The following is a 26,471-nucleotide window of genomic DNA, read 5'->3' on the forward strand; positions in this document are numbered from 1 at the left end:
ATATATATATATATATATATATATATATATATATATATTGTTGGTCATTAGAAATGTAAAGTATAAATTGCAAATATGTATTGTAGATGAGTGTTTTAGTTATTTTTCTAATGTCACTTTTTAATGTATGAGCGATGGTAAAGTGTGAATATGTGGGATATTTTTAAGGTTGAGATCAAAGACGTGTGTGTCTTACGTGTCCTGAACAAAAGTCTTGCACCATTAGTTGATTCTTGATTTCTTTTTACTCGTTAGAAAGTCGTTCACCATCTGAGGGTCGTCATGCTCTTCAGAAAGCTTAGATAATCGTAAATCACTTCATTGTTTAGCCTTTTTTCCTCCTTTGCAGAGTGGCGCATCATGCCGTGCACCGGGAAGCGGCGTGTGGTGTGGCTACTGTAAGTGCCCAGCACACACTCACGTCACTCTTATCATGATTATTGGAGTTATTTCTCATGGCTGACTTACTTGAGTGCGGGAACGAGAGGCGGCGGACGGAATGGGACGGTGCAGGTAAGACTGCCTTTGTTTACACTTGACCGCATCTTCAGCCCTTGACCGACCAGCTTCACGAATACTTCAAGGAAATAACGTACGTACAGACAGACGACTAGTTTTACTGTAGTTTCGTTTGCACGTTTCTGCCGTGCCGTGAGCCACAGAAGAGTTATTCAGGACAGACACACGAACCACAGACCAAGGAATACTGATGGGTGTGTTGGGAGCGGCCATGGTCCGGGGAAAGATAAGGCTGCTGACAACATACTAAGTCTTACACAACACCAGTTTTCCCTCGTCTTTCCGGGTTTACTCTGCCTGCTTGGTGATGTTCTCTGCTGTGGGAGTGAGAGGTGATGCTGCGAGGCGCTGTGTGGTGAGGGCTGAGAGTCAGGCACAAGGCATGACAGATGTGAACACCTCCACAGAAACACGACCACAACTGTGGCAGGAAACACATCAACACAATGATAATTGCGTCACAAGACCAACAAATTTTCTGCTACTTAAATAAATCAACAAATTAATTAAAGTAAATTTAGTTAAATGAATAAGTAAATAAATAATCAAAGGGGAAAATTTGTCAAATTTAGTCACGATGTGCATTCGTTTAATGGTCTAATTAATTTGAAGATGATGCGAAACAGTAAGTTTTGAGATTTTGCCGTTCGCCAATCCCGGCGCGCCTTACTCGTGTGTCCCCGCTGTGGACCAATCACCATGACGCTGTGTGTGTGTGTGTGTGTGTGTGTGTGTGTGTGTGTGTGTGTGTGTGTGTGTGTGTGTGTGTGTGTGTAAAGTGTCGGTTTTCCCTGTAGGAAATGAAAATGTTATAAAAACTGTAATGCTTCTGCTACTACTGCTACTACTACTATCTCTATTTCTACTTTTACTTTTACTTTTACTTCTACTTCTACTTCTACTACTACTACTTCTATTACTACTACTACTACTATTACTACTAGTACTACTACTACTACATCTACCACCACCACCACCACCACCACCACTACTGCTACTACTACTACTACTACTACTACTACTACCACTACATCTACCACCACCACCACCCCCACCACCACCACTACTATTACTACTACTGCTACTACTACTACTATTACGTAGCATAAATGGTTGATGGTAGAACACAAGCTGGTCTGTTCTTTGTGACTTTCTTTCATTTTCATACCATTAACACTTCAAAAAGCCTGTATAAATATTGGCTAAATAACAAATCCCTCACAGGTGCAGTACATGGAAACCTGACTGGCAACAATGATGATGATGATAGTAATGAGGATGATGATGATGATGGTACCCCGCCTACCAAAACTACCACCACCACCACCACCGCCAAGTACCTCCTAGTTTCAATGTAATGTAAGTTAGTTAGTATTGTGTGTGTATGTGTGTGTGTATGTGTGTATGTGTGTAGTAGTAGTAGTAGTAGTAGTAGTAGTAGGTATAGTAGTTGATGTCATTTCTTTAAGTTACATCCTTCAATATACCTGGAATTCAGCGGATATGCTTGCCCATGTCGATGTGTGTACTGTTTTTTTTCTCCCCCTTTTTTAACGTTACATAGGGTTAAACGGATATCCTTTACGTTTTGAGAGGCGCCTTTTGATCTCAGATGGCGCCAATTCCACGCCTCCTGAACTGTCTGTCACTTACTGAGTGTTGTTTCAGGTGAGTCACTGTTACTACGTGAACGATGTCCGGTGGGTCACGAAGAGATCGTTTTATAGTTACATTTTTCAAGAAAAGCGTGTGTGTGTGTGTGTGTGTGTGTGTGTGTGTGTGTGTGTGTGTGTGTGTGTGTGTGTGTGTGTGTGTGTGTGTGTGTGTGTGTGTGTGTGTGTGTGTGTGTGTGTGTGTGTGTGTGTGTGTGCCCGCGCGTTGGCTGCTTTATCCTGTGGTAAAGTTGATGTGGTGCTTGGGAGGCTCTGGTCTGATGAAGTGATGTTGTTAGTCTCAATTTTTAGCAAGATCAGTTGTCACGAATCACTTATTCGCTAATCGGAAAGACTTCTGTAATGGGCACAAGGGCCAAGAGGTGCCTGCCTCTCCACCGCAAGTCCCCGTCGTGTGGTAAGCTACGTTACTGCCGGTGATTTTATACAGCTTCAGAAAATCATGTTGGGGATTAAGATAGTGAAGAGTGTGGCCATGAATCTTCTGACCTCCATAGACCCTTCCTAATGTCAATAAAATGGTCTAATCGTACACAAATCCCATGGAAAAAACGTGTCCCAGTACTAAAGGGGTTAAAATAATGAAGACTGTGGCCATTAATCTTCTGACCTCCATAGACCCTTCCTAATGTCAATAAAATGGTCTAATCGTACACAAATTTCAAGATAAAAACGTGTTCAAGTACCTACTATAGGGGCTAAAATAGCGAAGACTGGCCATTAATTATCTGACCTCCATAAGCCCTTCCTAAGATGGCTAAATCGTACTCAAATCTCAAGGTAAGATATGTGCCCCAGTATTGAAAGAGTTAAGAAGTCAGAGCTTGGTGTGTAAGGGGTTCAGGTCAAGAGCGGAAGCAACATCATGCCATACATGAGACGACGAGAACTCTTCTGGAAGGGAAGTGTTGGGACATACGCGTGTATCCTTCCCGTCATCTTTATCCGGTGACTTGATTCCCGGTGTCCGTGTCAGTGTTGTTGTTGTTGTTGTTGTTGTTGTTGTTGTTGTTGTTGTAACTACTCGATAATTTCTTTTTACAAATTTTGCTTTACTTCCAATAAGAAAAATAAAAGAAAATTAAGAAAGAGGAAAAGGAGTTCATCAATATTTAGATATACATGAATCAGGTGTGTATGTGTGTGTGTGTGTGTGTGTGTGTGTGTGTGTGTGTGTGTGTGTGTGTGTGTGTGTGTGTGTGTGTGTGTGTGTGTGTGTGTGTGTGTGTGTGTGTGTGTGTGTGTGTGTGTGTGTGTGTGTGTGTGTGTGTGTGTGTGTGTGTGTGTGTGTGTGTGTGTGTGTGTGTGTCCATAAAGCAATGAGGACGATCAATCAATGTCATATTTGCTTCAGAGAGAGAGAGAGAGAGAGAGAGAGAGAGAGAGATGTTGAAGTATGTATACCATATTAAAATAATACAAAACCAAGACGCTCTAGACTCTAAAGAATGACGTGGTTCTTCATGGGGTGACATCACACACACACACACACACACACACACACACACACACACACACACACACACACACACACACACACACACACACACACACACACACACACGCACTCACACGCACACACGCACACACGCACACACAAGGCCATTGAGGCGTGTAGAGCGGACTTCAAAGACACCAATTCAATCATGGTCGGAAATACTGTCATTTCCTCCTTCATGAGCTGTGACTGACAGACAAATAAACACACACACACATACACACACACACACACACACTCACACACACACACACACACACACACACACACACACACACACACACACACACACACACACACACACACACACACACACATTAAAGATGAATGTGCGTCGCTTCCGGTATTGTTGTTTTCTTTTTGTTCTCTTGTTTTTCCTACATTCTTTTCTGAATGTTCTTTACTCCTAACTTTCTTTTTTATTCTTCCTTTCTTTTCGCAGAATGTTCCTCTTTTCTGTTCATTTCTTTCTCTGGAGGAATGAAGTAACAAACAAACCAGTATAATTGTTTTTTCGCAGGCGTCTCTTTATTATCGTGAGGTAAAAGGCACAAACATTGTACAAGGTGTGAGGTGTCAGGGTGTCAAGGTGTCAGGGTGTCAGGGTGTCACGGGGGTCAAGGCGATGTAGTGGTTAGGAATCAATACAAGATCGATACAACATGGTTATCATGTGCATATGTGAATACAAACAATTAAATACAAAAGGCTGTTGCTGTAAAGGGAATACAGAGTGGTTTTCTTGGGTAAGCATAAATAAGTCTTGAGTGTCTTCCATTGTTCCAAATGAGTCAGTCAACGATGGGTTTCGTATAAGTGGTGGCAAATGAATACCTGGCGGGTTCAATAAGTGTTTGGTCAGGATCTGCACTGTAGAACACAGGTATAGAGGTGTAGGGGACAGAAGGACAGTGTTGTATGGGTGTCAGCAGTCATCGTGTTCAAGTGGCGACAAGCAAAGCAAGCCAGAGATGGTGTTGCCTCGCCAAGCCGCCTCTCAAGCAACTCACGAATGCTTGAGTTCACGTCATCTTCGTTTTCTGTGACAATATTACTCGGAACACATACTGAACTAACCTTCTGAGACTCGAATTTTTTACTCGATCGCTCATGTTTCGTTACAGATCTGATCCCATCATTAGCTCTGTCAGTGGCCAATACGATTGTTTCCACCAGCCATACTTGAGGTGTGGCGTCTCGATTAGCACCAGTAATACAAACCTGCGTGTTAGATGACATGAAAAAAATAGCGTTCCTTTTAGGTAGCATAATAAATCAAGGGAAGCAGCAGCCACTAAGAAGCTAATAGCCTTACACTTACCAGTCCCTCTGTGGAATGCTCATCCGTTTCACCTGTACTCATTCCTCAGGTAGTTGTCTTTTTAGGAATTGTGTATTGAACGCATTGTTAGTCCCAGCACGGCTCCACCCAAGGGGCGCCACGGGGAAAACAACACCACTGCAATAGCTCCAGGTTATCACATTACCGGGGCAGACACTCCCTTCCTAACACACACACACACACACACACACACACACACACACACACACTGCTTTCCGGCTGAAATAGCGGAATGACTTACAAGCATTATATAATCTGTAAAATTAATATATTCCCACATGTCGTGTGCACTTCTCTTGTTCTCTCTTGGCTGAAGTACAAACATACTGGGAAGGAGGCGCCTCAATCTCACTCCCTCAGCCACCACCAACACTCCTAATATTCCCGCAGGTGGGCGGGAGACTGCCGCCGCCGCCACAATACCTTGCAGCGGCAACACAACACTAGTATTGCGGCGGCCACAGAGGGAGTGTTGTGGCCCACTGCTCTTATTGAATTTCGAGCACTACCACAGAAAATAGAGAGAGAGAGAGAGAGAGAGAGAGAGAGAGAGAGTGTGTGTGTTTTTTTTTTTTTTTTTTACGGTAAGGCCTATAGCGCCTGTAGGCACACTTGAAGAGTGTATTGGAAGCGCTGTTCAGTTTCCGCCCATTAGTGGCGCAGGCAATTTTATTTATAGTGGTACCCATATTAGGGCCCATATCACCGCCCAAGCTCATCTTCAGTGTAACCCTAGAACCTGGGTATTATGGTGATATGTAGGTAACTTTAAACCACTCGACAAATGGCAAAGTGTTTTAAGGCTGTACGTGGTGGGATTCGAACCTACGCGTGGACGTCTGCCCGATCCCACGCTCACCACCTTATCCATTATGTGTGTGTGTGTGTGTGTGTGTGTGTGTGTGTGTGTGTGTAAAACATATGAGAAGTCACTTTGGTGAACTAGGAAATTGAAAAACAAGAGAAAGAAAACCAAATATATCGAAGAGATGGGTCGATTGGTGAGTGAGGCGTGGAGGCGTGAACGGACGGAAGCAGTGTACGTGTCATTCAGCAGCTCATGACGTTGGCGTTTGAGGGAGGAAGGCGCTGTCTGACCTATTCACGTCATTAATGCTCCATGTCCATGTTTGCGTCACTGCTAGCAAGGAAATGTTAACACGTGTGTGTGTGGGGGGGGGAGGGGCTGTGGCGCCGTGCATGACAAACAGGCGGTGCTTCATATCCGTTTCGCTGCACCATTACTCCTTATGTGTCACGCTGTGTAACTATTTTGGTTAATCTCGATGCTCACACTTGTATATGTCACCGTTGTTCTTGTGTTTGGACTTACGTACTTTTAAGTGTTTGTTATCCGGTTTATCTTGGTTCTCCTCCCACACTCATTAGTCTTTCAGCCTTAGATGCAGTGTTGTTATTGCTGTTGTTGTTATTGTCACTGCAATCATGCGCTTTGATATGCAAGTCTATAATGGAGGTGATAATAATGCAATACAATAATGTAGTATAATGTACAGTAAGATATAATGTGACATGATATAGTGTAAAACTTGATAATGGCTAGTTAAGAGCTCTCCTGCTGTTGTTGCTGCTGCTGCTGCTGCTGCTTGTTGCTTTTGTGTGTTGCTCTGAATCCTTGCTGACATACGAATATGCCCCGCGAGCGTGTCTGGACCACACTGTGGCCACGGGAACACCACTGCATTAATGTACTTCTTGGCAAAAGTGTGTGTGTGTGTGTGTGTGTGTGTGTGTGTGTGTGTGTGTGTGTGTACGCGCATCACCACATCTTGACCACGAATGGGAATAGCTACAGTAGTTTTATCCTCGGCATCGCGTGCTTGCACTGCTTCTGCGGAATGAAACAAGCACTCAAAGGGACATAAAGGAAGAACAAGCAGCAGCAGCAGACCTGTGAGCCGCGGTGCGACATTCTATTTCACTACACAACAACTAAACTACTTTGCGTACGAAAAAAGAAAAAAAAAACACGGAAACCTTAACTGACGGGTAGAATTGAGTTGAATCCTTATTCATTTATTTATCTGTTTACTTTTTGTTTACTTATTTGTTTTATTTACTTATTTATTTATTTTTTGCGGAGTGTTCAGGATCGTGCGATTGTATCCCTGGTGGTGAGCCAATCTTGCGCTGCACGGGTTTGCCTTACTTTCGTGCCTTCCCTACCTACATTGCACGCCGCTCGTCCCCGCCGCTTTTCATCCATCCAGGCCGCAATCCACGTGCGGGTGATTGCTTCGCTACACAGGAAGCCTTCACCCCCGCCCACTCCTCCCCCTCCCCCATCACTGCACACTCCTCTTCTGTCCCACTATGTCTTTAGTCTTAAGTCGTTATGCTTTAGTGCGGGATGAGAGAGAGAGAGAGAGAGAGAGAGAGCATGACGTAACTAGTTTTCATGCTTTTCACTACAAGTTCCTCCTTTTGACATTTAATTCTCTGAGATATACTAAACAATTCTATGGTCGCTTTTTTTTTTTTTTTTTTTTTTGCATTTAGGCTTTTTAAAAGTTTTGGCATTTTTTTTAATTGTCATGATTTTTTGTATAAGGAAAACTGCAGCGAGTTTTCATGCTTTTCATTACAAACTTTTTATTCTTAACTTTTCGCTCTCTTAGATATACCTGCAGTGACAACATATATAGGCACACAGTAGAGATATTGCTGTCTGTTCTTTCCTTTGTATTCCTCCTCCTCCTCCTCCCCCTTCATCTTAATATGCTTCATTATATTCTTCCTCTGTGTCTTCCAGTTCCTCCTCTTCCTCCTCCTCCTCCATCTCAATGCACATCTCTTTATTCATGCTTTACATGTCACACATTGGCCGCCCTCTCCCTCTTGCTTTAACGCTTGACAAGGTTTATGAGTAAGATGTTGTCAAATTTGTCTTCCTTACCCTGGATACAGTAATGCTTCCTTTCCACATCTTACTGCTCCCTCCTACTCCTCCTCCTCCTCCTCCTCCTCCTTTCCTTTCTCCTCCTACTAGAAACAATTATCAACTATGTTATTTCTATCCTTCTATCTATTTCAGGTCAGCAGTGTGGCAGTGGTGCTTAGATACTTGGGTGAAAGTCTGAGTGTTCTATTCAGAAACGCTTTGCTCTCCCAACACGATTATTTTTCAAGGGCCACAGAGATGATTAGCCGGGTTTTCATGTGTGTTTCTCCAGTTAATAATGAAGAAATCTTGCCAGTCTGTCTCTAATCATAAAAACACCTTAAAAACCGCTCTTCTTTCCCACCACGACTATTTTCCAAGGGCACGGAGGTGATTAGCGAGGTTTTCAAGAGTGTTTCTCCCGTTAATAATGTAGAAATCTTGTTAATCTGCCTCTAGAATCGTAAAAACACCTTAAAATCGTCTTTTTTCTCTCACCACGACTAATTTCCAAGGCCACGGAAATGATTAGCCGGGTTTTCAAGTGTTTCTCCAGTTAGTAATGTAGACATCTTGTTAATCTGCGTGTAGAACCGTAAAAATACCTTAAAAACTTGTATAAATTTAGATGAAGCCTTATTGAAATAGTGGAGGTGAAGCACATAAGTGTTTGAGAATACGAGACCAACTATAGGAGCGTTCGGTCATTATGTACCGATGTTCCTGGAATAAAACTGCTCCTCCTGTTTCTTCAGTGTCCTATTTTCTTTAATTATTTGTAATAAGAGTAACAGAAATATAATTGCCTTGAACACATTACGGCATTGCAAGTACTGAAGGGGTTGAGTGGTTAACTGGTTGAGGGATTGGGAGGTTCAGGTCGTTGGGATTGAAGCTTCGAATCACTGTGTCAGGTCTGGACGGAAGGCAAAGAGATCTGGAAGTGAGAGCAAGGCAGCACTCCTCTACTTGCCAGGAAGGCGGTGTATTCTGCCGTAGGTAAGGAAGACAGCTGCTGTTTTATGGTGTTGGCGGTGGTAGTCAGTGAGTGTTGTGTTCATGGTGATGGTAGAGATGGTAGCGAGTGGTGTTCATGGTGATGGCAGAGATGGTAGCGAGTGGTGTTCATGGTGATGGCAGAGATGGTAGCGAGTGGTGTTCATGGTGATGGCAGAGATGGTAGCGAGTGGTGTTCATGGTGATGGCAGAGATGGTAGCGAGTGGTGTTCATGGTGATGGCAGAGATGGTAGCGAGTGGTGTTCATGGTGATGGCAGAGATGGTAGCGAGTGGTGTTCATGGTGATGGCGGTGGTGGTGGTAGTGTTGTGGTGTTCATGGTGATGGCGGTGGTGGTGGTAGTGTTGTGGTGTTCATGGTGATGGCGGTGGTAGTGTTGTGGTGTTCATGGTGATGGCGGTGGTAGTGTTGTGGTGTTCATGATGGTGGTGGTAGTGTTGTGGTGTTCATGGTGATGGCGGTGGTGGTGGTGGTAGTGTTGTGGTGTTCATGGTGATGGCGGAGGTGGTGGTGGTAGTGTTGTGGTGTTCATGGTGATGGCGGAGGTGGTGGTGGTAGTGTTGTGGTGTTCATGATGGCGGAGGTGGTGGTGGTAGTGTTGTGGTGTTCATGGTGATGGAGGTGGTGGTGGTAGTGTTGTGGTGTTCATGGTGATGGCGGAGGTGGTGGTGGTAGTGTGGTGTTCATGGTGATGGCGGAGGTGGTGGTAGTGTTGTGGTGTTCATGGTGATGGCGGAGGTGGTGGTGGTAGTGTTGTGGTGTTCATGGTGATGGCGGAGGTGGTGGTGGTAGTGTTGTGGTGTTCATGGTGATGGCGGAGGTGGTGGTGGTAGTGTTGTGGTGTTCATGGTGATGGCGGAGGTGGTGGTGGTAGTGTTGTGGTGTTCATGGTGATGGCGGAGGTGGTGGTGGTAGTGTTGTGGTGTTCATGGTGATGGCGGAGGTGGTGGTGGTAGTGTTGTGGTGTTCATGGTGATGGCGGAGGTGGTGGTAGTGGTAGTGTGGTGTTCATGGTGATGGCGGAGGTGGTGGTAGTGGTAGTGTTCATGGTGATGGTGATGGTGGTGGTAGTGGTAGTGTGGTGTTCATGGTGATGGCGGAGGTGGTGGTAGTGGTAGTGTGGTGTTCATGGTGATGGCGGAGGTGGTGGTAGTGGTAGTGTGGTGTTCATGGTGATGGCAGAGGTGGTGGTAGTGGTAGTGTAGTGTTCATGGTGATGGCAGAGGTGGTGGTAGTAGTAGTGTGGTGTTCATGGTGATGGCAGAGGTGGTGGTAGTGGTAGTGTGGTGTTCATGGTGATGGCAGAGGTGGTGGTAGTGGTAGTGTGGTGTTCATGGTGATGGCAGAGGTGGTGGTGGTGGTAGTGTGGTGTTCATGGTGATGGCAGAGGTGGTGGTGGTGGTAGTGTGGTGTTCATGGTGATGGCAGAGGTGGTGGTGGTGGTAGTGTGGTGTTCATGGTGATGGCAGAGGTGGTGGTAGTGTGGTGTTCATGGTGATGGCAGAGGTGGTGGTAGTGGTGTTGTGGTGTTCATGGTGATGGCAGAGGTGGTGGTAGTGGTGTTGTGGTGTTCATGGTGATGGCAGAGGTGGTGGTAGTGGTGTTGTGGTGTTCATGGTAGTGGTAGTGGTGTTGTGGTGTTCATGGTGATGGCGATGTGGAGGATGGTGGGAGGTGGGTGAAAATGATCTGGAGGTGGTGGGAGATGGATGAGTGTGGCTTTGTGGCTCCAATCCAGTTAGTGGTGGTAATTGAGATCAACGCGCGGAGGTATTGGATCATCAATTGCCTAGTGTTTAGTGGCGCAATAGTGACTGGTGATGGCTAGTTTAGAATTTAATTCCCCTTGAAATGCCTGGCGCCGAGTCAATTAGCCTGAATCAGCGGGAGTGGCGGGGTACCGTAATGGGATCTAGTATTTAATGTCATTGAGCTCGTTCGGTATTGTCAACAATTTACATTGCATGGTGGGTTTGGCTGTATGGGGTGTTAATTGCCTATGGACAGCTACTCTAATTATACTGTTACCGTTGATACTTTGCATGGAAAGTGTAGCCGTATGAAGTGTTAACCTCTTCAGTAATGGAATGCTTTTTTAGAAGTTTTGGTGGTAGAAACAGCGGTGTCTATTATCTTAGGTCCTCGGACCAGCGTGTCTGGCCCGTGGCCCTAGTGTTTTAACATACGAGGGAAGCTTGACTTCTCAATCTGTAATTTTTAAAATCTCAAGGTTTAATTTTTATTAATTGTATTTTTCGTTCATTTTAACTTAGTTTTAAGGGGTTTTTCTATTTTAAAATTGTAGCGGCTCTAGATGACCCTTGCTGTTGCGGCGCCTAATACAAAATCCATCCATCCACGAGTGTTTGGTATTAGATGATTTAATTTATATTAGGAAAGGTTTACGAAGGTCAGAATAGGATTTACGAAGTTAAGAAAATTAATGGCCGGAGTCTTTTCTATTAACATCTGAAGCTGTATAGAATCGCCAAATATTAAACGATAAATATAGAAGCGTATGATACTGAAGAGGTTCATTGCCACTGAACAATTCCTCTAACTAGACTATATTAACGTTTGGTATTTATTAACGTTTTTTGTTACTGGTATTTTCTGTTGTCACTGCAGGAGTCCCAAGTCTTCAGGCAGGAGGTAAACATGGGTGAGGGTGGCGGCGGGCGCGGCAAGATGTGCCTCCTGAAGCTCCTGGCGGCGGCTGCGGTGGTGTCTTTCGTTGTGGCCTCGGAGGAAGTCAGTGTGGAGGATATGTTGGATCGGCTGGAAACCATGGGCCTAACTGACCAGGAGGTGGACGAGTTACTAGCGGATGAAGACTTGGAGTCGCTGCAAGACAAACTGTATGAACTGGATACCAAATCAACCGGGTCCGATCTGTCGCCCTTTGAAACTCTTCTGCCACACTTAAAGGTGAGGGAAGCCACAGCGGTGTGTGGAGTTCATGTGGACTCGGGGGTCAATGAATAGGGAGTGGTGTAGGTAAGTGATTTAAAGCTGGAAGTAGCTTGGCCTGATGTAATGATTGATGGGTTTTCAAATTTAAAGACCAATGACGTTGATATGGAAGTAATAGGATTTTAAAGACCGATGACGTTATGAAAGTGATAGGAAAGGGATACTTGAAAGACAATGGTGATGTGAAAGGTACAAGTGAAAGGGTGATGTAATGCAATACCTTAACTGACTCGCAATAACTAGAACATTTACATTGGTGGTGGTGAAGGTGTTTTGGTGGACCAGACTGACCAGTGCAGTGTACATGGATAAATTCTGGTATGTGTAGAATGTTAATAAAGCCTCGGGAACGGATTATTAAGCATCCAGGAACCTTCCTATCTGACAAGGGTTCGAATCTCTATTCAGACTAACAAGCCGAAGACCGTCGGGGAATTGCTGAACGCTGGTAAACAAGCCCTGGACCGCGGGCAAGTCGAGCTAACCAGGAGCCTGGGTATGAAGGTCCACCGCTACCAGAAGGGTGAGTATCTAGAGTATCCTGAGAGTGCTGTATGCTGTACATTGTATGTACGTGTGTGTGTGGCAGGGAAGTACAGTAGAGAACAGTGTGAAGGCAACGTCCTGAGTATCCGGAATGTGCTTGTACGTATGCTATGGTGTGTGCATACGTGTGTGGGGCAGGGAAGTACAGTAAGGGAGAGTGAGGAGCACGAGTGTAAGCACCTGGTAACATTAATGGTTAAGTGAGAGGTGAATGAAATTATTACTGGTAGGTGGAAAGGTTAAAATAGTTCAGAGATGTGACTAGGAGGAAGCTGATGGAATACAGCAAGGGTGAAGGTATGAGTAGGGTGTTGGTGGGCGGCGGCGGGGCTGTGGTGGCGGCGACTTAGTGAAGGGCTTAGCGGGCGGAGGCAGCGAGGTGAGTGGCGCAGCGTGTGATGGATGAGCTGCAAGGTGGCTGGGCTGGAGGTGGCGGGTCGCAGGTGGCAAGGGTGGGGATGATGGTGAGAGGGAGAGCGAGTGTATAAATCGCGTGACGGGAGGGAATAAGTCAGCGGGAGGAGCATAATGGGCCCAGGGAAAAGAGGCGAGGAGAGTTGCGGCACCAGATTTGTTTGTCCTGCCGCCGTGAATCGATTCCATTCCTGCCCGAGCTCTTCACTCCGTTTGTGGAAGATTAGGTAAGGTGGCTGTGGTTCAAGCGTACAATACTCTTCGTGGTTGCATCGTACTGCTAGATAAACAGGTAGATGTCGAAAGGAGGGTTGCTAAATAGTTGAGCTACGGGATAGATACTCGGCCCTTTGCACTGTCTGGTAACAATGCGTAAGGGTGGAAGTTAGGATGGGGGTAATCAGATGGTGGAAGTAGCATAGGTAACAATGCGTAAGGGTGGAAGTTAGGATGGGAGTAATCAGATGGTGGAAGTAGCATAGGAGAAAGAGCAAAGTAAGTGGTGTGAGTAGAGGAATTAAGACTGTTAGACGGGGGTGAGCTAGTAATGGTTGAGGGAATAAAGACTGGAGTGGAAGAAGGGGACTGTTAGACGGGTGTGATTTAGTAATGGTTGAGGGAATAAAGACTGGAGTGGAAGAAGGGGACAGTAAACTTAATCGGGGAGGAAGGTGCAAGTGATGGGAAGATGACAGTAACATTACAGGAAGAATAAGAGGTAAGCTGATAGATGCGTACGAATTATTAATGGTTGAGGTAAGGTGATAGATTCGTATGAGCTAGTAATGGTTGAGGGAAGTGTAGAATGGAGGGGACAGTGGACAAAATCGGGGAGAAAGTTGTAAAAGTGATGGGAAGATGACGGTAATAATCCAGGAAGAGTAAGAAGTAGGCTGATAAGGCTCCTAAGTTTGGATGTATGCAGGACAGTCTCTGAACTAGTGCTAGAGTCGTATTAGTTGGGAAGTAATGCAATATCGCGGGTCTGGCTGAGCTGAGTGGCAGAGGGACGGTTGCTTTCAGATGGAAGTAGAATTGAGGATGGGTTAGTGCAGGAGGGAATAAAGGACGAGCGAAGGGAGAACGAAGTGAGAAGGTAGTTAGATTATGAATACGTACAGTGACATGGTGGGTGTGAGGGGACAAAGCTGTAGTTGAAGAAGAGAGAGAGCGAGAGAGCAAAGTGGAAGAGGAGACAGGAGTAATAAAGTTAAGGTTATAAATAAGCGAGGATTGTGGCGGTAAAGTTTAGAGAATAGAGGTGCTGTTAGTCATGACACAAATTCTATCAGGGCTCGACGAAGGGTTAGTGTTGCCATGTTAGTGTTGCCGTGTAGTGTTGTAGCCTAAGGCGAGGCAGGGAGAGCATTCATGTTAAGTGGTTCACTGCTGCGATGCATAACGAACAATGTACAAAGTGACGCTAAGGCACTGACTTTGGCATTACTCTGATTTGGTGTACGTGGGTTGGCATTTGGTTTGAAAAATGGGCTCTTCAGTACGTGTATGTTTAAAGTTCACCGTTGTGGCTTGATTTTGATGTGATGTGAATATCATGGTGTACAAGTGCTGTTGTTGTAGCTCAATAAGTTTACCTGGGGAGAAGGCTGGTAAGGGGTATGTGTAAGAGGAGAGTTAAGGGTGGGGGGGCGTCTAGGTGTTTGTGGTTGGCTGCTTTGTAAATGAAGTGTGAAGTGACATGACTAATAGTATTGAGTTGTGTTGTGTGGTTGGCAGCTGTGCGCAATGTGAGCTCCGTCATGGTGACCGGCGCTCCATTGGTGACCTTGACCCTGGAGGATGACCCCACCCCCTCCTCTGACTGGATGCTGCACGTGACCGCCCTCCACCTGCACACCCACCTCACAACCACCTACCTGCTCCTTGGCAGCCTCAGGTGAGCGCCACGCCTGGTCTACTTTCCTCACGACTTTTTTGTAGATGGAAGTTCAAGAAGCTTTGGTGGAGTGATTGTAAGGCCACTTGAGTTAACTGAACTGCCGAAGGGTTTGCCTGCATTACCACATTAGCTTATCCACCAACCCTTCATCTCCTCGGCAGGACTCGGGAGCAGCGCGTGGTGGTTTGGTCCAGTCACTCTCGCACTCTCAGAACCTTAGCCAAGTTTCAACTCACGGACGTCAGCATCGATAGAGTGGACAGGACGGCGGTGAGTGTTCGCTGGTGTGGGAAGGGAGGGACGGATTAGTGTTGCTTTTCGTACACTTCCATTTTCTCCAAGTTAGTTTCTCAAAGTTAAAAAGTAAGGAATATCCAACATGTTAAAGTTGTATTGAATTTGTTTGGTTGCCAGTTCCTCCCTATCAGGATGCCTAGCTGTCCCGGCATAGTGGTGGCGTAGTAACCAGTTTTACTGCCGCCTACAGACTTACCTGCACGAAGGCTTCCTGTTCTTGGTGCTCGGTTCGTCACGCTCGCGCCTGGTGAGCGTGGTGTGCATTGAGCTGGCCACTAGTCGCGTCATGCTGCCTCACGTCATCACCCAGCGTGGCGTGGTGGGCGCCCTCCATCTGCTAAAGGCTGGAGGCAATCTGTACCTGGTGGTCGGCGAGAGTTACCACTACTCGCCGAAAGATGGCAATGGGCGCTCTGAGTGAGTGGTGGTGGTGGTGGTGGTGGTGGTGGTGGTGGCGACGCATGGCTGAGAAGTGATTAATTAATCCATTAATTAAGGTGCTCATGTTTGCTTGTAGATAAAGTCTGCCTCCTTCCTGCAGATTGTACATGCTCGTGGGTGACTTCTTTGACAAGCAAGAGGACATAGTGTTCGAAGCGTCTGGTGTGAGGGACATCACTAGCTTCGCCTCGCAAGGCAATCACTACATTGTCTTCGGCATGGAAGAACCGGTGAGTGGTGTGAACTTATCTTCGATGGGACTGATTTTAATAAAATTAATAATATGTAGGTGTTATTTTGGGTGTTCATGTTGCTTGGACTGAAGTACACAACGCACAATGCGTTACCGCCATCATACCTCTTAGTTACGTGACCCCCCGCCTCTAACCATGCTCGACTTTTTCTTGTACCACAAGCAGAAGGGTTCCAAGGTGTACGCTCTGCACACAAGGACGCACACGGTCATCTCGCACTTGGAGGGTTTGGGCGTGACCGTGAGCCTGGTGCAGCGTCTCGTGGAGACACGCGTGCAGCGCGTGGCCCACTTCCGTGACCAGACTGACCTCAAGCACTTCGTGGTGGTGCTGGGCCGCTTCTCATCTACTGTCTACTGGTGGAATGGTGAGCAGGCGTAGAACGAGGTGGGAGTATAGTCTTTGTTCAGCGCCCTGTCTTCCACACTCGTTAACCTCTCCCTGACCCTCTTGGCATTTTTCATCTCGCTTTGCTCGTGTTTCTTTTTGCCAGGTTTCATCGCTAATTCATATTACCCTCCCATCAACACTTGCGTCTTCCCCTCACCTTCATACTCGTTAAAGCTCAAAGAGCGTTGTGGAGTGTGGCGATAATAAAGTGACGCAAGATTTGCCGCGGCAAGAACGAAGAGTTCTTTCAAAGATTTTCAGATGATGCGGCAGTTCAAGAGTGTGTGAGGCGCGGGAAGTTTGGAGACTAAGCAGTTTCGAGGCGATAGGAAGAGTTTTGGAAGCGGAAGTTTTGATTTAGTATTGGAAGCTTGATTAGTATTTTTAGGTGGTTTAACTTGGACTCCGTTTAAAGGGACCATGCTGCTTGAGAGATGACATATGTCAGACCACTTAGTGTGTTAATGAGTGACTTGCTATATTAAGTTTTCATGTTTCCTATAGAACAAGTTCAACCTAAACAGTGCCTCCTTAGTACAGTAGAACAGTAGTCTTTCATCTGTGTAGAGGGTTAGATGTGTGTGGGTTTACAAGAATGTTTAATTATGAAAGCGAAAATTGTTAAAGCATTGGGCTCGAGGACGAATGCTTTTTCATAAACTACAAAATCTGAATGACAAATGGATATCCTCGGGTGTAGATGAGAGGTAACTGGTTAATTTCCTCCGCCGCAGTAATTTCCTGTTGGGCTTTATTCTTCATATTTCACTTCAAGACTCCCGGGAATACGTTTTGAAAGTTTAGTCTGTCATTCTGTTTTCGTTGCCCTTTCTTCTACCTCACTCGTGGCTCATGAGTTACTGTTTATTCTATCCTCTTTTATTACGAATGTCCACTTTCTTACTCTGACTTGTCCGTTTATGAAGTCAGCGATCGCTAACTTAGTGTCCACCTCCCCTTTCAGATCACCGGCTGGTCAAGTGGCAGACTCTGGACACGCCGCAACTCCCTGGTGTCGGCGGCTCCCTCGCTGCCTTGCCACTGCCTAACTTCGAGCACCTGCTATTCGCCTCTGCCGGGGTGCGTCTCCACGCTCTTAACGAGTTTGCCTCAACCTCACCAAACTTTCCTCTTTCCGTCCTTCATACTTTCTTTCCTTTTATCCTCGGATTCTCTTCGTGTATCTTTCTCGTAATTTCCGTGGGGGTATCTGTATTGCTTCCTCCTCCGCTGTATTGACGGGTAATTGTTTTTTAACTGGACACGCCAGCCAAATACCACTTAAATGTTCCTTGCTTTTACGAATAGCCAAACTACTTAAAAAACGTTTTTGCTTACGAGCTAATACATCTTAAATCTGATCATAAATAGGATACGTGGATTTTCATGTTTGGTATTGAATTCGTTGTTTTTCTCATCCTTGGCGTTTCGTATATTGTTTTTCCGTCAACAATTGGATTCTTGTTGAATGTATCGATTATCTGCCGAGGCGAAGCGGGACGTAGCGGTTTGCATTGTTGGCGAGTATTGTGGAGTGGTGGCGAGGCGGTGTGGTGCGGCCTTCCAAGAACTGCCTTTGTGTATTTCTCGCGATGAAGAATCTAAGCGGGGTTTTATGTCTGTGGAAAGAGTGCAATGATCCTCCCAAACACTGGGCGCGGACACAGTGGTTTACTGAAATCTAGTTTTGTCTTCTAGATTTGTGAATAGTGCTGTACATACAAACTTGTACAAACTTGTTAGACTGTGGCATGTTTGCTTGACAATCTACTGGTGTATCATGGGTGTTAGTGGTGTTACGGTATATTAGGAGTGGGTGGTGGTGGTGATATAATAATAATTCTGAACAGGACTCAACGATGTTACTCTCCCTTCTCGCTGTTTCTGGTCTAAAAACCTTGGATCTTTTATACTCTATACGATGGTAATAGTAACGCGTAAAACTATTCTATTTCCAGTCTAACATCACCGTGTACACCTACCACACGACGGGCACACACCAGCCTTCCTTCATTATCTCTACCGCCTGCCAAAGCATCAGAGACTTAAGTGCTGCCAATGTCGGGACGGACCATCTACTTGTCTACGTGTGTGAAGGTCCCGTGAACCGAATGGAGGCCAGGCTGGTGCATCTAGAAGATTTGATGGAGGGTAAGCTGGTGATGGAGTGCCTGGCGTGGGGTTAAGTGGATCGTGAGAGAGGGGCGGTGTGGTGGTGTGGAGGTGTGGATTAAAACTGGCTGGTGTGGTAAGACGAGATTGGACCGAAAGGACGGTGTAGGGGTGGCGGGGGCGGAATGGAATGAATGGAATGGAATGGAATGAATGGGACGTAAGAAAAAAAATCCCAGTAAAGTTAAGAGCGTAAGAGTAAAACTTTACAGATGACCGGTCTGGGAAGTGTAGTGCAGGGCAGAGGTGAACATTAACGAGGAACAGGAAATGTAGTGCCGTGCCTTGCCTTACCGTACCGTAAAAGACAGGTGGGTTTGATCAATAGTAATGCCGTGTCAAAACTCTGGTATGAAGGCGACACTGCAAAAATTACGTTTTCTGGAAAGTGTAGGTGTAATCAGTGTTGTACTCAGGGTTGGAGGAGGGGAAAGAGATGAAGGATTATACAATTAGTTTTTTTGTTGTAAGTTAATTAAGGCTGTTGGTGTGTGAATTGGACTATGCTGGAAACGGCTTGGTTTGTGTAGAGACGCGCGATGATGCTGTTTGTTGTGCCGAATTAATGTTTGCATTAATTCATTGAGCGTTTGGAGAACCTTTGTGGAAGTGTCTTTAAACCGGGGCAATACAGGATTTTGCAGCGAAATGTAGGCTGTGGAGACTGGATGAGGTCACGTGCTGCTATCTGAAGGAGAGAATGTTGGGGAATGTAGGATGGAGTGTTACCAAGGCTCTGAAAAAATCATGCCCGATTCCTGAGGCTGTGGAGCAAGCCCAGTGCAGGACAGTGTTAACTGGAGATCAATGGGCCGTGGGTATCCTGTCAGGATCTTCAGTACTGACGATTAGGCGAAGCCGTAGGTACACTACACTTAACGCAACACAGGGCACAGTGCATGTTGAGGGTGAACTTGGTGGTTTTCTTTATGGTTTGTAACGCTTCGGTGTACCGCAGGCCGCGAGGAGCAGCAGAGTCAGTTGTCCACGTGTCTGGCTGACCTGCGGGCCGTGCTGGACGCCAGAAAGGAGGACGTGGCAATCCTGCAGCAGGTGGTGGACACGGACGCCCTCATGACTGTTGATCGCCCACAGGTATGCGAGGTTGTTGCATGGCTGCGACCTTAGGAGTGGGTGGGAGGGAGACGGGGGTGTATTTCCCTATCATGAGTCAAGTGACGCTGCCAGCGGCCTGTAAGTGAGCGTGCTCATGCCATGCCATGCCATGCCATGCTGTTATGTATTGTAATGTAGTGAATGGTTGGTGCAGGTGTGGAGCGGACCCATCGTCGTACCGGAGGTGTGGGTGGAGCAGACTTCCTCCCTGCAACACACGGTGGTCATCCCACCTGGTGGTGGCGCAGGAAACCAGAGCATCAACGAGTTCCAGGCCCTGGTGAACAGACTGCAGGTGAGTGCACGGTAACGGAGTGTGTGCGCGTCTGCCTGTCCGCCGCCGTTCAAGGAAGTTAAGGAAAGGAAAAGTAAAGGAAAGGAAAGGAAAAGGGACTAGGAGAGTAATGGGATCATGCAAGTGACGGGTGTCAAGGAAATCCTATTAATTATTAGCACTTTGGAGATTCCAGTCACAGCTTCTCCACGTAGACTTTGTAAAATGATACCTCTTCTCTCCGCGGTTCATTGGGTCGCCAGTGAATGATCGCACACCTCCCCTCGCCCAATCATGCTCCCCTCACTCACTGGGGAAGTCGTAAAGATGCGGGTTTTAATCTTCCCTCTGCGCTTCACTGAACTTCTATATACTCGCTTTTTTATTATCTTTGTAAATCTCGCATTTTCCAAACGAAGTGATTGGAAGCAGACTAATATTTATTGAACTGCTTTGAATTGAACTGCTTTGAACCCAACGCCTCCAAAGTCCTTTCCAAGTTTTTTGCATTATTTTGCATTTTCATTTTGCGAAAGCGAGACCGTAATTAAGCGAGACTGTGATTATTTACGTCAATGTTGAACGTTATATCACTATAGAATCGAATGTTCGCGTTCACTGCATGACAAACTTCTTGAGTAATTTATTTAACCCCCATCTGGTTCCGTTCGTTTATCAGCTCTCGTGGCTCTATAGTACAGTCGTGGTGGGGGATCAAGGCATTTGCAGAATCTGGTCATGAAGTTAACCCTTCAGTACTTAGACCCCTTTTTGGATATAATTTGACAATTTACTACATTAGACAGGATCTATGGAGGTCGGAAGATAAATGGCTAGAGTAATCACTATTTAAATACCACCCAGAAGTTTCTGAAGCTACATAAAATCGCTAAATGGTGGTTAGAGAACACATGAAAATTTATAGTACTGAAGGGTAAATTCAAGCAAAAGGTAAACGTATCTCGTCGCTCTCGTTACTTTGTATTGGAAACCTGCACTGCCTCCACTCTTCCCGTGCAGAGCGAGGTGACAGACTTGAAGGCAGCGTTGGGCACCATCCTTTACTACATCGGCGATCAGATCATCTCCAACCCCACGTCGTCACTCTCCATCAACGTTACACATGCATTCTTCGAAGTGGTCACAGTCAGCAAGGTAGGTCGCTAAGAAGAGTTTTGGCAGTTCTTGTATGTAGTGATCCCGATGTTACTGTATTTACGTGGATTTTTTCCATTTGACTAGTTAAATTTCGTGCGTAGAAACTTTGATCAACCTACATATAGGTGGAATTTTACGATGGTTTTCTTCATCTCCACCTTGCTCGGGTTGTTGCAGCTTCACGACTTGCCCATGACCAGACTAATACAGGAAGTGCTGTTGGACGGCCCCGACCAGATCATCACGGGAGACTGGCAGTTCGGCCAACTTAACACCCAGAGACTGACTACCCGTGGCCGCCACCCACCAGGCAGGCTGAACGGCGTGCTGACTGCAGGTGATTTGCGTGCGTGCTTGAGTTGGTACTGCTACACGCGGAGTCTGTGGCAAAGGTGTGCAGACAAAGCCCGGATATAATGATAGTATTTGATGGATCTTTAATGATCGATAACCAGATGGGTGACACTCGGATGTATGCGGTGACGTGAGGGCGTGTGGTTAATGGCGGTGACGTGAGGGCGTGTGGTTAATGGCGGTGACGTGAGGGCGTGTGGTTAATGGCGGTGACGTGAGGGCGTGTGGTTAATGGCGGTGACGTGAGGGCGTGTGGTTAATGGCGGTGACGTGAGGGCGTGTGGTTAATGGCGGTGACGTGAGGGCGTGTGGTTAATGGCGGTGACGTGAGGGCGTGTGGTTAATGGCGGTGACGTGAGGGCGTGTGGTTAATGGCGGTGACGTGAGGGCGTGTGGTTAATGGCGGTGACGTGAGGGCGTGTGGTTAATGGCGGTGACGTGAGGGCGTGTGGTTAATGGCGGTGACGTGAGGGCGTGTGGTTAATGGCGGTGACGTGAGGGCGTGTGGTTAATGGCGGTGACGTGAGGGCGTGTGGTTAATGGCGGTGACGTGAGGGCGTGTGGTTAATGGCGGTGACGTGAGGGCGTGTGGTTAATGGCGGTGACGTGAGGGCGTGTGGTTAATGGCGGTGACGTGAGGGCGTGTGGTTAATGGCGGTGACGTGAGGGCGTGTGGTTGATGGCGGTGACGTGAGGGCGTGTGGTTAATGGCGGTGACGTGAGGGCGTGTGGTTAATGGCGGTGACGTGAGGGCGTGTGGTTAATGGCGGTGACGTGAGGGCGTGTGGTTAATGGCGGTGACGTGAGGGCGTGTGGTTAATGGCGGTGACGTGAGGGCGTGTGGTTAATGGCGGTGACGTGAGGGCGTGTGGTTAATGGCGGTGACGTGAGGGCGTGTGGTTAATGGCGGTGACGTGAGGGCGTGTGGTTAATGGCGGTGACGTGAGGGCGTGTGGTTAATGGCGGTGACGTGAGGGCGTGTGGTTAATGGCGGTGACGTGAGGGCGTGTGGTTAATGGCGGTGACGTGAGGGCGTGTGGTTAATGGCGGTGACGTGAGGGCGTGTGGTTAATGGCGGTGACGTGAGGGCGTGTGGTTAATGGCGGTGACGTGAGGGCGTGTGGTTAATGGCGGTGACGTGAGGGCGTGTGGTTAATGGCGGTGACGTGAGGGCGTGTGGTTAATGGCGGTGACGTGAGGGCGTGTGGTTAATGGCGGTGACGTGAGGGCGTGTGGTTAGTGTTGAATATGTTCAGACAGGAATATGAGATTGGAAATATAATGAAGATGAATGGCTGGGAATTAATATTGTAAGTTGAAATCAGTTTATAAGAAATGTACGTAAAGTTAGAAAAAAATCTTAAAAAAATCTTGAAAGCTGCACCATGCTACAGCAGCAGGTTGGCGTCACTATTTTGGCGTGGGGCGGCGGCCGATGTACAGGGCGGGAGAGTCGTAGAAAATTTAGTGAATCGCGGCCCGAAAGTTTGGCAGGAAGTCATTAAAAGTTTGCAGCGGATCTGTTACTCTGTTTTTGAAAATTTTGAAGTCTGTTCACTTGCTTTGGGTTCTTTATGAATTGAACAGATTTATTTTATTACACTGATAACATTTACCCTCTGCACGACCGTGGTTTTTGCAGTGGTAGCTCAGGTATCGATCGTCATTATCTGCTGGACTGCTGTAGCTGTTCCTTCTCTTAGACTTGATGCGGCGCAGCGTGGCTGATCAGGTGGTGACGGGGCGACACGATTACCGTAGCATGACCGCGGGAAGGATCTGTCACATTCGCTGCGAACAGGACCTGTCCATCCTAGTCAACGGCATCGACACTTCAACCATCGTGATGCGGGGCGCGCATGCCACCTTCACCGCCAGGAAGACCTTCAGCCACGTGGTGCTGCGGGACACCCTGGACGTCGCTACCGTGAATGGGGTGAGTGTGGCGCTGAGCAGCGGGTCATTCATTTTGACACTGCAAGAGTGAGGGAGCAGTGCGCTTTAAAATGAACGTCCTTGTATGTAGAAATAGGTGGTTAAACTCTAATCTATATCTATTGCTAATCCATGACTGGTTCAATCCTCAGGTGTCGCTGGCACAGGTCCTGGACAACGTGGTATTCACGGACTTGCGCGGAACACAAGTGCTATCGGGGCGCCATGCCATCCAGCGGCTCACCGTGGAGGGTAACCTAAACGTAGGCTCCGTGAACGGCGTCAATGTGAGAGAATTGGACAAGGCCGTGGTGAAGAAACACGGAGACTACAGGATGGCAGGTATGGCAATCGGAAACCAGGGGGCTACAAGATAACAGGTATGGGAGTCGCCTGTAGTATTAGGCGATACAAGCTTTTTGATTCTGGTACTGAAGTTTTAATTTCTGTAATTTACAACCTAACCTAACCAAAGAGGTACGAGAGATAGTGCAGTGTGTAGGTAATGTGAAAATTGAAGCTTCAGGTTTTATGAATAAACCGATTTTAGAAGATAATTTCCAATGTTCAGGCTCGGTAGTGTACAAGAGGAACTTGGCCGTCCAAGGCTCCACGGAGGTACAGAGTGTGAACGGCGTGCCTTGGGGAGAACTCTTGCCCCTCAACGCACCAGTGAGCATCAGTGGCTTCTACACCTTCGCCAGGGCCACGGTGTTGGGTGCGCTGCGCTCAGACAACATCAATGGCCTGGACCTGAGCCAGGAGGCTGTGCTGCTGGATGTGGACCAGAACATACAAGGTGATGGACCACTAGTATCGCACAACGGAGGTGTACTCGGGAGTACCTCTGTCAACAATTGACTATTGCACCAGTAATACAAATGCTGATTTTGCTTTTTGTCGCTGGTGTTTCATCTATTCCGATCTGTGTGCACATGAACTATAGCGTCCTAGTTTAAGTAGGCACTTATTCCCTTGCCAAATATCTCTTCTCAGGCCGCATTCAATTCCTGGAAACGGTGAGAGTGACGGGAGCCGCGGGTGTGCGTTTGGGTGAAGGTGTCACGGTGAACGGCATAGACCCCTCCGAGGTGGCAGTTAGTGGCTTGGGTGGCGGCAGCAGCATCGGAGGAAGGGTAGTCGTGGTGGAGGAAGACCTGAACATTACTTCCATGCAGGTTTGTCGCTTTGTGCTCTTCTAGTGTTGATTTGGTTGGTGGTGGCGGAGTGAGTGAGTGAGTGCAGGATTTACGTGACAGTTGGTTCGTGAACTGTTTTGATGCCCCATAACATAATTGAAAGTTGATGTAGATAGTAATTGAAAGCTGATCTAGACAGTCTCTTCCCCTTCACTCACTTGTACTTGTAGTAGTATTTAGGATATGGACATATTGATGCTACTGTACACGGCAGCTTGTATGCATTACTGTACGTCTAATATGGGAAGATGTTAACGCATCTTAAAAATGAACATGCATTTAGAGCGAGACGCATGCATGTAGTGAGAGATGTAAGCGCGTTTTCCTTTGCTTCAAATGTTTTAGTCTAGCCATTGTTTTGGTGCACAGGTGAACGGCAACGTGGTCATCTCGTCCATCAATGGCGTCGATCTGACGGAGCTGGAGCGACGCTTCTGGCGCAAGTCTGTGTCACAGGAAATAGACGCTGCAGTGCACATCAACAATGCTGTCTTCCTGTGAGTCCCGCGAAGTCATGTGTAGTACAGTTAGAGGGGAACTTCCATTGTGTAGGATACAAGAAAGTTTTAGTAATTCAGAGGAACTGGTTTTGGTTTCATTTTCTGTGGTGTTAGAGAAAAGATTTGCTGATATTGTGCTCTAGTGTTCCAGTACTATATAGTCTGAAAGTAACGGGTACTATAGTCTAAAATTATTTTACAATTGTAAAGCTTTTCTCGTGCTTGTTTTTCAACTACAGTGGTTGTTTCACACAACCGATTTATTAACGGTGTGCGTGCGTGCGTGTGTGCGTGCGTGTGCGCGCGCAAGGTTGTAAATCTTGAAGCGTTCGTTGTTACGTGGTGGTAGGGGCGGAGTGGAGGGCAGCACACTGAACGGCCACGCGGTGACTGATTACCTGAGGGCAGACGTCAACCAACGGATAACAGGACGCTACACGTTCGAGGTGAGGAAAGTTGCCTTTGTTTGTTCAAGGTGAGCTGCGTAATATTGTCACAACCAATCACTACGCATTTTAATAGAGTAAGAATTGCTTCGATTAGGATCGGCACATTGAAAGCTCAGTAGTAGCGTTGAGGCGACCAAACTAACCAATGACGGGGGTGCTGTTGCAGGGTTCGGCTGAGGTGCACGGCAACCTGGTGGTAGCGCAGGGCAGGAGGTTGGCTGGTGTTGACGTGTCAACGTTGCATGCTCAAGTGGTAACACTGGACACAGCGCAGACACTGGAAGAGGAAGTGGTGGTGGTGGTGGTGGTGGTGACGACGTAACTAATGGTGTAGTGGAGTTCCGGATGGGGAAGGGAGGGAAAGGTAACACTGGACACAGCTGCAGACACTGGAAGAGGAAGTGGTGAGTGTGAGTGGTGGTGGTGGTGGTGGTGGTGGTGAGGTTAACGAAGGTTTCAGTGTTAGGGAGAAAACATCTGAGCCAGTGTGATGGGAATGTTGAATGCGAAGTTAAACGTTATGACTCTGCTGAGTGACCAGTGCGGGGGCATTGTCGGGCGGATGGGTAGTGTGCGGTGGGATTGGGAGGGGAGGGGAGTGAGGACCAGCAGCGAGTAGCGGAAAAGTCCTTTAGTGGACAGAAAGGATAGAAAGGAATCCTTGCCGTGGAAAGTGAAGTTGTCCACCCGTCATAGAGAACTTGTGAAGGGGAAGCCTGCTATGGAGGCTGGGGGTATTTTTCTTTAGCTTGTGGTGAAAGGCGGTGTGTTGAGTGGGAGGCGAGCTGGGACAACTTGGTAAGGAAGAACTTCTCTTGTGTTTGTAGACCTGAAACTATCAGGGAAAAAGGAAAGGATTCTACACTACGGGGTGACTAGTAACGAGAGGCGAATGTAGTGTTAGCGGCTGGTTGCCATGGGAGGTCCTACTATTTGTATCTTGCGTTGAGGAATAATGGTCAGCACAGGTGGAGTAGTGGGAGCGATGACACGTGGTGACCAGAGCCAGTTAGCCTGTCTCTGGTTGTTTACATTGGCAAGGAACGCAGCCAATCGGACGTTGGCTGCATGATGGGGTTGGGGGGGTCTGGGAATGACAGGATTGTGTTAAGGCCTGCAAACGTCCCATCACGGGCGCGGATGAGAA

General features: G+C 47.1%; 2 protein-coding genes across 4 annotated transcripts in view; one reads left to right on the forward strand and one right to left on the reverse strand.

Annotated features, from left to right (window-relative positions):
* The window catches only part of LOC123512688 (transcription factor Spi-B-like), a 30,933-nt gene extending 30,217 nt beyond the window's left edge, over positions 1 to 716 (reverse strand). Inside the window, exon 1 of one of the 2 annotated variants that reach the window (XM_045269195.1) lies at positions 469 to 716. In XM_045269195.1, the coding sequence (XP_045125130.1) occupies positions 469 to 545 (77 nt within the window). In that variant the 5' untranslated portion in view covers positions 546 to 716. The remainder of the gene's footprint in view (positions 1 to 468) is intronic. The other variant, XM_045269197.1, reaches the window with a different exon arrangement.
* LOC123512684 overlaps positions 483 to 26,471 on the forward strand; it is a 35,933-nt gene continuing 9,944 nt past the window's right edge. The window contains exons 1-22 of one of the 2 annotated variants that reach the window (XM_045269186.1): positions 483 to 513; positions 1,744 to 1,878; positions 11,581 to 11,880; positions 12,334 to 12,448; positions 14,623 to 14,782; positions 14,947 to 15,055; positions 15,273 to 15,499; positions 15,624 to 15,753; positions 15,943 to 16,144; positions 17,132 to 17,247; positions 18,126 to 18,318; positions 19,298 to 19,434; positions 19,610 to 19,750; positions 20,750 to 20,884; positions 21,065 to 21,224; positions 22,945 to 23,177; positions 23,329 to 23,518; positions 23,748 to 23,975; positions 24,173 to 24,354; positions 24,745 to 24,872; positions 25,225 to 25,321; positions 25,491 to 25,616. In XM_045269186.1, coding sequence (XP_045125121.1) covers positions 11,611 to 11,880; positions 12,334 to 12,448; positions 14,623 to 14,782; positions 14,947 to 15,055; positions 15,273 to 15,499; positions 15,624 to 15,753; positions 15,943 to 16,144; positions 17,132 to 17,247; positions 18,126 to 18,318; positions 19,298 to 19,434; positions 19,610 to 19,750; positions 20,750 to 20,884; positions 21,065 to 21,224; positions 22,945 to 23,177; positions 23,329 to 23,518; positions 23,748 to 23,975; positions 24,173 to 24,354; positions 24,745 to 24,872; positions 25,225 to 25,321; positions 25,491 to 25,616 — 3,279 coding nt within the window. In that variant the 5' untranslated portion in view covers positions 483 to 513; positions 1,744 to 1,878; positions 11,581 to 11,610. Of the gene's footprint in view, positions 514 to 1,743; positions 1,879 to 8,777; positions 8,934 to 11,580; positions 11,881 to 12,333; positions 12,449 to 14,622; positions 14,783 to 14,946; positions 15,056 to 15,272; positions 15,500 to 15,623; positions 15,754 to 15,942; positions 16,145 to 17,131; positions 17,248 to 18,125; positions 18,319 to 19,297; positions 19,435 to 19,609; positions 19,751 to 20,749; positions 20,885 to 21,064; positions 21,225 to 22,944; positions 23,178 to 23,328; positions 23,519 to 23,747; positions 23,976 to 24,172; positions 24,355 to 24,744; positions 24,873 to 25,224; positions 25,322 to 25,490; positions 25,617 to 26,471 lie in introns of those variants that run through there. The other variant, XM_045269185.1, reaches the window with a different exon arrangement.

The sequence above is a fragment of the Portunus trituberculatus genome, chromosome 34 (assembly GCF_017591435.1).
Source record: "Portunus trituberculatus isolate SZX2019 chromosome 34, ASM1759143v1, whole genome shotgun sequence".
NCBI lineage: Eukaryota > Metazoa > Arthropoda > Malacostraca > Decapoda > Portunidae > Portunus > Portunus trituberculatus.